General features: G+C 42.8%; 1 protein-coding gene across 1 annotated transcript in view; it reads left to right on the forward strand.

Moving 5' to 3' along the window:
* The first annotated feature begins 324 nt into the window (after positions 1 to 324).
* The window catches only part of emilin1a (elastin microfibril interfacer 1a), a 40,769-nt gene continuing 31,275 nt past the window's right edge, over positions 325 to 9,818 (forward strand). Inside the window, exon 1 of the mRNA XM_034075498.2 lies at positions 325 to 671. Coding sequence (XP_033931389.1) covers positions 556 to 671 — 116 coding nt within the window. The 5' untranslated portion in view covers positions 325 to 555. The remainder of the gene's footprint in view (positions 672 to 9,818) is intronic.

Raw genomic sequence — 9,818 nt, forward strand, 5'->3', positions numbered from 1 at the left:
ATGTTTCTACAATTCCATAACAACTGGAACAACTTGTTTTAGTAGGCATGGGACAATAAGCAGAGTGTTCCCATGATGGACACTTTTCATCAAGAGCTCCACCTTTTTCAGAAAATAGGGTACTGTTAAGTCCTCTTAAGTCTCCTTGTTTCCTTTGGACCTGTTGCAAAATGTCTTTGGCAAATGACCTTCAGCAGTGAAGCTGCTGAATGGAACTGAAATAGAGGGAGGGAGAAAGATTCAAATACGCATACGAGGGGAGAGAGGCTGGGGGGGGCGGGGGATGGAGAGAGAGCGGGCATGACTGCTCTTGGAGCTCTGACAAAAAACGTTCCTGTTGTTGCTCCCCTCTCTGCAGAGCAGTCAGACTCCTCTCTTCAGCGCAGACAGTGTACCATGTGAAATGCACTTGCCTGGACTATATGCGGGAGTTTTAAAGTCATGGCTCTCCATCTCCATTTACGCACGGCGCGTCACTGAAGATACTACGCACTTACAGTGAGACTTTTCCAGGATACATTTAGGAATAAATTGACATTTCTTTGCGTTTATGACATGAGGATGGAGACCGTTCTGTTTTACCTGCTTGCCTTCACATTGGCCCGGTTTAGCAGTCTTGGATATTCGGAGTCCAGCGTTCAGACGGGACAGAGAGCGGCCAGCAGACACAGGTAGGATCAACATAAAGGGAAACACACGTGTGTGTGCATGTGTGTGGTTAGTTGTGTTTGCACTGGAAAACCCCCCGCAGTTCAAAACCTTCATTGGAAACGTGTTTGTTTAAGATTATGATCTCGGTGAGGTTACCCTTAACTGTGGTAGGTTCCACTAGTGAAACACGTTGACTTATAGGGGTCCTTAGGGGCTTCAAGTGGCACCTTGCTAACAAAAAGTGAAATATTTAATGGCTGAAAATGATTGTAGATTGACAAATGTGAGAATTTTGCGTTTTTACTAAATGTTTTACAGTTATGTTAAATGGAATATTTCGGTTTTTATCTGAGAGAGAAACAATTATTGAGTAATCCACAAAAATAATCAACAAATAATTGATGATATAGATAATATTAAGATGACACCCTGTTTGATTCAGATTTAAACCAAAATATATTTGAAATAATCTCACTTAAATTATATATAACAAATTACATTTCAATTTTTTTGTTTGAGATTAATTGAATCAGGTAGCGGAATTCAGTAATAAAGAGCCAAGACAATGAGAGAAAAATATAATATATATAATATCTGATTAAAAGAAGGTTAGATAAATACGGAAGACTATTAGTGCCAAAAAACTCTTAAAAATCTTTAAGAAAATAATAATAATACTTTTCAAATACTTAAAAAGAAAAACCCAACACTAACCAAACACTCATTATAGGACAAAATGTGACAAAATCATCTCAATATTCAGGAAAATATCCTTTGGGAATATCATTTTCTGAGACCATAGTGTGAAAATATGGTCCCTTGCAGAAGTGCACACGCTGTACATTTTTATTTTCAGAGGAAAAATCTTATCGGTGATTAGGCCTCTTCTAGGGGGCCCTCCTTGAATGGGATGGGTGGGTTGGGGTTGTGTGATGATGCAAGGGGGGCCCCAGAGCTGGACATGGTTTATAGGGATTATAGATGTTTACTGTTTCAGGGACCCAAGTGAAAAGTTTTCAGGGGGGCCCAGAGTATCTCGAAGCGCCCCCAGCTTCTTGCTGGAGGGGAATTCATCATGTTGGCAAACAGCATGTTGCAGTCAAGTGAGGGTGAATGGGCTCTACAGGGAGTGACACATTGAGGGGAAACTGAACTGTTGACTGAATTAATCCAGAAAGTGTACATCTTGGAATTCTAAATTCAGATGAAGGACTCCCAAAATGGCCATTTTGTAGTTCTTTATGGGACAGTAACATTATCATTACGTTTTTAGAGACAGTTGATTGATTGTCGCTTGTAAATCACTGATGACTGTTGGGGTCCCATGCACGTAAAGCTGTTGATACTGTCAGTGGGCCAACGCACGTATGTTTTTATTGAGCTGTTGCTGCCCCATAGTGTGTTATTAGCATGTAATTGAGCTTCTGCCTGAGGGCCCCATGTGCACGACCCCTTCACCTCTGTGGACTGTGTGTGTGTGTGTGTGTGTGTGTGTGTGTGTGTGTGTGTGTGAGACTTGTTTTTGTTTTTATAATTGAATGAATACGGTAGTTTTGCCAAATTAAATGGCTGAAAATGTAGGTGTGTGTAAATGAATAAAAGGCTGAGCGAGTGAATGACAGAGTCCACCTCTCACATGTGGTATGTGTCTGCCTGCATGCCTCCATGTGTTTGTGCTTAGCGTGTGTGTGTGTGTGTGTGTGTGTGTGTGTGTGTGTGTGTGTGTGTGTGTGTGTGTGTGTGTGTGTGTGTGTGTGTGTGTGTGTATGCAAGGCAAGCCAGGCTTCTGGGAGTTGAGCTGCTGCAAAATGAGCTTCTACTGTATCAAGATGTTCTCTACATCATAGCAAAGTGTACTGCTGCTTCAGTGGCTGACTGAGTGGTGAGACATGGCTGGATGGCTTCTTATGTGTATGATGAAGCTAAACTGTTAGCTACTGTGGATTATGGAAAGTGGGGCACAATAACAGAAGGACTAAGCCCTAATTGATTTAGGAAGTGGAAATAAGTGATAATGCCAAGATAAAAATTAGAGAAAAAGATAACTTACCTCATTGAGAGTAGGTGAGATAGGAACAGAAAAGTATTACTGCCAGACGTAAGAGAGACAAATGACAGGATGAGTATTTTTTGGTTGTTTTGGATTTTGAAAATGAAGTTGAAAGTGCTAAGAATGAATTCAAAATGTTGAGAATAAAGTTGAAATGTTGAGAATAAAATGTATATATACCATTTTAACGATATATCGGAAATTTTGAAAATAATAGAGTTAAGATAGGGCACAAGGCACAACACACAGCAAAAGATTCAGAAAAATATATAGAGAAATAATTGATGGAGTAAACGGAAAAATAAGTGATAAAAAGTCAAGAGAATGATAGGTGATTGAGAGAAGGTCAGATAAGTAGGGAAGACTATGAGTGCCAGGTATATGGCAATACATAATACTGGTTGAAAAGTTGTTCAATGTTAATACAAAAGTTATAATATCATTTTGAGAATTGGGAATAACGTTTAATAAATGAAAATAAATCAAACACAGCATATTCTTTAAGACCGACTTTTTTCTTGTACTTTTAATTTACTCACAAAATGTGAAATATAAATCTTCCTCCTCTTGTTTTTGTCCCTAATGCCTGACCCTAAAATACTTCTGTGGATAAGAACATGTAAAGATAAACAACAGGCCTGATAAGAGAAAAGAGTCAAAGAAACGGGAGAGGAGGGAGAACCCGAGCAGTCGTGACAGGAGAGGATGAAAGGGTGAGAAAAGGCAGGGAGGAGCATCACGACAGGAGAAAAGACAGAGTGACAGTCGAAGAGAAGACTTGGTTTGGGTCCTTACATGCCTTTCCCCTAGCTGAAACCAGTAGCCTATGAAGGAGTCAGCATGGCGGGCCTGTGACGTACACACACTCATACAAACCACACACACAAAGTGACGCATCGGGGGGAGGAATGCACTGGCCCGTGGCGATGCGGTTTGCCCCTCTGACATCTGTTTGAACCCCATTGATCTGTTTTGACAGATGTGTGAAGTATTCCATATGTGATAAAGGCGGTTGAATGAACTGAATACATCCAGCAGGGGTCTGATGAGGAGCTCAGGAGGACCCTGAGCTGTGCGACACATCTTCTGCCAAACTGTCAGCAGTGCACACCAGCTGCAGACACTGACAGAGGAGTGATGTGTTCGAGGGCTGGATGCTGGGGACTGCTAATATGTTTAGGCCTGGGTACAGTTTACAGGACAATACATAACATTTAGCTGACACTTTTATCCAAAGCATATTACAATAAGTGCATAAACCATAAAGATACAAACTCGGAACAACAGAACAAATGCAGGTATATTTGCTTCGAAAGAGCCAAGCCATTCTAAGTGAAGGTGCATTAGTTTCAAATGGGATAAATTATTGAAGCGTTTTTCCTTTTGAAGTGTGTGTTGGGTTTAATGCCCAACGTACAAGCGAAAGAGGTGGGTTTTACAGTTCCTTTCAAAGGAAGATCCTGCTGTCCTCATAACAATGGAGAGCACTTTCCACTATTTTGGAACCAGGATAGAAAAAATTAGGAAGGACCGGATTCCTTCAAAGCACATTAGGCCATTACCAGTGGCGGCCAATACAGTAGTTTACTAGTGGAGAGTATTCTTCTTCATCATCTTTCGTCTTCTATCCATTTCCCCCCATGATTTTCTTTACATTGGCATTGGGGTGCTCCATGCAGGGTCCATTTGCTCTTATTCACTCACTGGAGTTCTGTTGTTTTCAGTGTTGTGCTAGTTACTGAAAACTAGTAACTAGTTACCATTACTAGTTACTTCATTTCAAAAGTAACTCAGTTACTTTACTGATTACTTACACCAAAAAGTAATGCGTTACTGTGAAAAGTAACGTTTTAGTTACTTAAAAAAGGGCTCCCATTATATTAATGCCCTTATAGCCTTCATTTCAGTACTGTTATTGCATTGGAGAATAACACAATCTGTTGATCAACTTGACAGGCATTATATGCAATCTGGATAGCATCGATATGAGCTGGCTTTACATTTTTGTATATTCTTTCTCCAGGTAGTTGGAAAAAGTTTTCCGTCCCATATGCTGTGTGCCGCCCGGACATGCTATCATGCTAACTAGCTCCCTGAAAGCGGGTGACTCCACTGTAGCAATAGCCTGCATGTGTTCTACAACATACCGTGCAATGGCTTTATCGACTTTCCCCTGGCTAGCAGTCCCTTGGTTAAAATCCAGCCGCTGTTGCTTTCGTAGGTGGAGGTGGAGTGGCGTCGTCTGGGTCTGTGCCGGTCTTAGCTACTAGCTTCGTCCCAGCATGTTGTTTCTGCAGATGTTTTAAGAGATTTGAATGACTGGTTTGGGCAGTAGATAGGCTCTTTGACCCGCCAGGACACAATTTACATTTAACAGAAACATTCTTTTCTTTGTGCTCGACAAAAGTGAAATAGTGAGAATATCTCCAGGTGGAGAAACTAGACTTGAGCTCCGCCGCTGCCATGACAGTCTTGTTAGTAAACAACACAAACACGCCCACAGCCCGTCTCCGCATGTGACACAGGAAGTATTTAAGTACATGTACTCAAGTACTGTACTTAAGTACAGTTCTCATCTCTGTTTGCCTGGCTGTTGACTATATAAAAAAACGCAGTAACGGAGTAACGCACCATGTAGTAACGGTAACTGAGTTACTGAATTTAAAAAGTAATGCGTTAGAGTACTAGTTACTGCCAGAAATAACGGCGTTACAGTAACGCGTTAGTCCCAACACTGGTTGTTTTAGGTAGGCTGTTTTTATGGCATTCTGCTTTGTGGAGTGTAACAAGAAAAACAGGAGAACCAATGAGCCACAATTCGAGCTATGGCTTAGTTCCATGAACGATAAATGCTAAACATTAACTTTTTCAAAGAAGTGGACGTATAGCTACCTTTTCGTAACCCTTTGGACTACCGGTTTGTAGCCTTGGGTTTGACATTTTTGCTTACGCCATGTTGTTTTTGGCCATCACCTTCATGTTCTTTTAGAACCAGAAGTAACAACGACAGGGTGGATCTATAGTCAGTACAATCGAACTTCGAAGAAAACATTTTAGGCGAACAACATCTTACCTTTCATAAAGGCGTAGAAGCTAAAAAGATATCAAAGTGTTATTTAAAGGATCAAAGGGATAAAATACATCACATTTTCCATTCATCATCAATGTAGTTCCACTTGTTTTAAAGAACAATTTTGTAACTTTGGCAGTGGGACCATCCAAAGGTTACGTGAAAGTACTGTGGCTCTCACGGAGGTCTTTGCTTTTCCAGTACTGGCTTCCAAAGTTAAATAACAAGAGTTTCTTTCTTCTTCTGCTGCCCTTTGGCTTCAACATTTGAGAAACACAAGCAATATCAATCAAAAAAGAGAAAGGGATAACAGTTTTGGATTGGGCAGTTACCGCAGTAGACCAGGGTCCTTATGAAGCCATCATCGTACGTCTCTCACTTTTCTTCACTTCTGGTGACTTCTGTTATTGATTTCTCTACATACAGTTCGACTAATAGCACGGAGTTTCATGTCTCTTCAGTTGTTGAAAGGAATTTGGTGAGATGCAGGAGGTCATAAGAAAAGAACTCCTGGAATACATTAAGCCTCAGTAATTATTGTACTTAATGGTGATCGACTATCCCATGAGAATGCCATATGGTAAGGCAATCTGGGCGCACAGAGAGAATAATTGTCAGTCATTATTAAGCTTCCTTTAATAATTGCCCTTGAGCAAGCTATTCTACCCCAGTGGAGCAGCAGTTCTTAGAATACTCTTAAGATGCAATTGTGGGAAAAGCATTATACATGTTCAATGCTGAACACTGATCCGGTTAAAAGGCTTGGTCACTACAATGGGGAGAGCTCTCTAAAATGCGACAGAATGTCTCCATGCAATTAGGCCGTAACCGGATTGTCCTCTTCTTGACTGAAGCTCGGAAAGGATCCAAATTCACTCCATCTGTACACGTTTCTGCTAATTAGGGCAGAAAATAAATCTCATTATAAATGGTAATGTGAATGTGGGAAAGGGGATCCTTTCCAGTCACAGCCATTGGAGTTTAATGACCATAGTTTCCAGCATGTATTTCATTGGAGTGAGCTTTCTTTGTCTTGTTGAGATGAACCTAAAGAAATCCATATTTGGATCCATCCCAATATTCACCAACCACACAAGAACTGTTTATAAGCCTCCTCTCAGCTTAAAGACTATTATGTAATAACAAGGCACTGAACGGACTGTTTGTGTACTGCAGAGCTGCTAATAAAGCTTTACCTGCATGCATATTCTGTGTTATTTTGGGCATGTCCAATAAGAAGGCTTTGAGAAGACGTATGTCTCGAATGCACATGCCTCCATAAAAGGTGAAGTGAACCACAGAAAAAAACCCTGCAGCCCTCGGAGCGCTGACGTATCTGAGCAATAATGCTAAAGCAAAAGGCATGGACATTCTCTGTATATCTTTGTGACCGCGAGGCTAAACAATCAGAGAGAGGTTTACACAGTCACCGTGTCCCTTGATGCTGGATCCAGTCCAAAGGGTATATGGTGTGTGTGGAGTAAAACTTAAATTGAAGACAGAGCAGAAGGACTGGAGGATTGAGTACGTCTGCTGTTCTGTCGGCTCGCGATCACTCAAGCGTGAGTGAGTGCACTCGAGTGTGTATGTTGTCGTGTGTGACAGCCTGTGTGCTTTGCGCTGTGTGTACAGGGGTATACCTTTACAGGACATTGGAGGGGTGCTTGACCTTTGGGCCACAGTTCAAACAGTGAGCCCCTCCCCTTTCCATCCACTCATTCAGGACGCTGTCAAAGCCTTCCCTTGAAGCGAATGAAAGACCCCCCCAACAATAGGCGCCGCCAAGTGATTTCTTTGTTTAAGTAGTAAAACCTTAGCTCCCCTTTTTCTTTCTTACATTCCTTTTTCCTCCCACTTGCTCTCCATGTCACTTTTGTCAATGCTTATTCCCCTTTTTACCCACAATGCTCCTCTGCAGGACTCATGCAGAGATGCTTTTGAGTAAAATGAACCTGGTATGTGTGGGTTGACCTGTCAGACCGCAGCTTCCTGCTTTAGCTGTGAAGTGCATTTTTTTACAAGGCGATGACATTTATTGGGAAATAAGTGATGCTAAGACAGGTCACAGGTGTAAGTTGTCGCTGAGTTACGGCTCAAGAAATAACAATAAGACGTGTATAATGGACGTTCACTGCGAGGTGCCTGCAGAGCGATAAAGAAACGCTGTTTGTGTGGAAAAGTATAAAGTGTATTTGTGTTAAGGTCCCATGACATGCTTTTCTGGTTATTACCCGTCCCCTTGTGTGATGTAGCTTTTTCTGCATGTGAACGGTCTGCAGAGTCACACACCCTCAAAGTACACCCTGTAGAGAGTAAAACTCTAACACAGAAAATACTTGTCTGTGCTGCTCGAAGGCCTCGTTGGAGATTTTTCTTTTTCCATTTTTTTCTTCCTGAGTATGGTGACGTTCGACACACACTCAGACCCCCATGCAGCAACCAGGAAACGGACACCAGTAATCCACCCTCACACTGTCGCTCCTCGAGCCTCAAAGGGCGGAGCCGCGAGCCCCGCAACGTCCCGCCAACACGGCACCCAGACCCCACGCAGCATTCTCATCTGTTTGTCATTGCTGGTGTCATTTTCTGGTTGCTAAGAAACGCCATTGTAACACATAAACACTGATGTCCAGCTGTAACGGTGGTGATCTCATCAGAACAGAGTGGGCGATCTGACCAATCAGAGCACAGTGGGCTCATAGGGAGGAATGGCCATGACATGGGACTTTTAATTAACATGCATGCAATTTTGTAGAGGCTTGTTTCCTGTGCTTGTAATGTATCCGTCTTGGTATGCATTACGAATGTGTGAAGGCACATTTAGCTCCTGATATGCTTATCCTAAGTCACTTTCAGAATACTGTTTCGTGAGTGCATGTTTCATCATGTGTTAACAATGATGAAACATGTTCTTGTGTCCCCTCCTCTTCTCCTTGTACACAATCCCGCTCGGATCAGTCATTAGTTTTTTCATACCACTGCTACGCTGACGACACCCAATTAATTCTGTCCTTTCCCGCTCAGAGACCCAGGTCGTCGCTCGCATCTCTGCTTGTCTAGCTGACATCTCTCAGTGGATGTCCGCTCATCATCTCAAGCTCAACCTTGACAAGACTGAGCTGCTTTCCTTCGGGAAAAGATTGTCCCTCTCTTGACCTGACTATCAACATCGGCACCTCTGTTGTTTCCCCGACTCAGACTGCAAGGAATCTGGGCGTGATCCTAGATAACAACCTGTCCTTCACTGCAAACATCACTGCTAAAACCCGCTGCTGCAGATACACGCTTTACAACATCAGGAGGATGCGTCCCCAGCTGACCCAGAAAGCCACGCAGGTTCTGGTCCAGGCTCTCGTCACCTCACGCCTAAACTACTGCAACTCCCTCCTGGCTGGTCTACCTGCATGTGCCATCCGACCTCTGCAGCTCATCCAGAATGCAGCGGCTCGTCTGGTCTTCAACCTTCCTAAATGTTCCCACACCACGCCGCTCCTCCGCTCCCTTCACTGGCTTCAAGTAACTGCTAGAATCCACTTCAAGACACTGGTACTTGCGTACCATGCTGCGAATGGATCTGGCCCTTCCTACATCCAGGACATGGTTAATCGTACACCCCAGCACGTGCACTCCGCTCTGCATCAGCCAAACGGCTCGCTGCACCCTCGCTGCGAGGGGGACCCAAGTTCCCATCAGCAGAAACACGTGGGTTTGCTATCCTGGCTCCAAGATGGTGGAATGAGCTCCCCATTGACATCAGGACAGCAGAAAGCTTACACACCTTCCGGCGCAGACTGAAAACTCATCTCTTTCGACTCCACCTCGAGCGATAGAATGACTAACAGAGCACTTATATACTAATAAAGGACCGGCTTATCTAAAGCCAGTTGAGTAGCACTTGAAATGTGTTTGCTCTATGAAACCTGATGTACTTTATGATTCTGTTTTCTTCAAGTTTGTATCTTCTTGGTCGAATGCACTTATTGTAAGTCGCTTTGGATAAAAGTGTCAGCTAAATGCAATGTAATGTAGTGTAACAACGTTTCCCCG

Source organism: Pseudochaenichthys georgianus, chromosome 24 (assembly GCF_902827115.2).
Source record: "Pseudochaenichthys georgianus chromosome 24, fPseGeo1.2, whole genome shotgun sequence".
NCBI lineage: Eukaryota > Metazoa > Chordata > Actinopteri > Perciformes > Channichthyidae > Pseudochaenichthys > Pseudochaenichthys georgianus.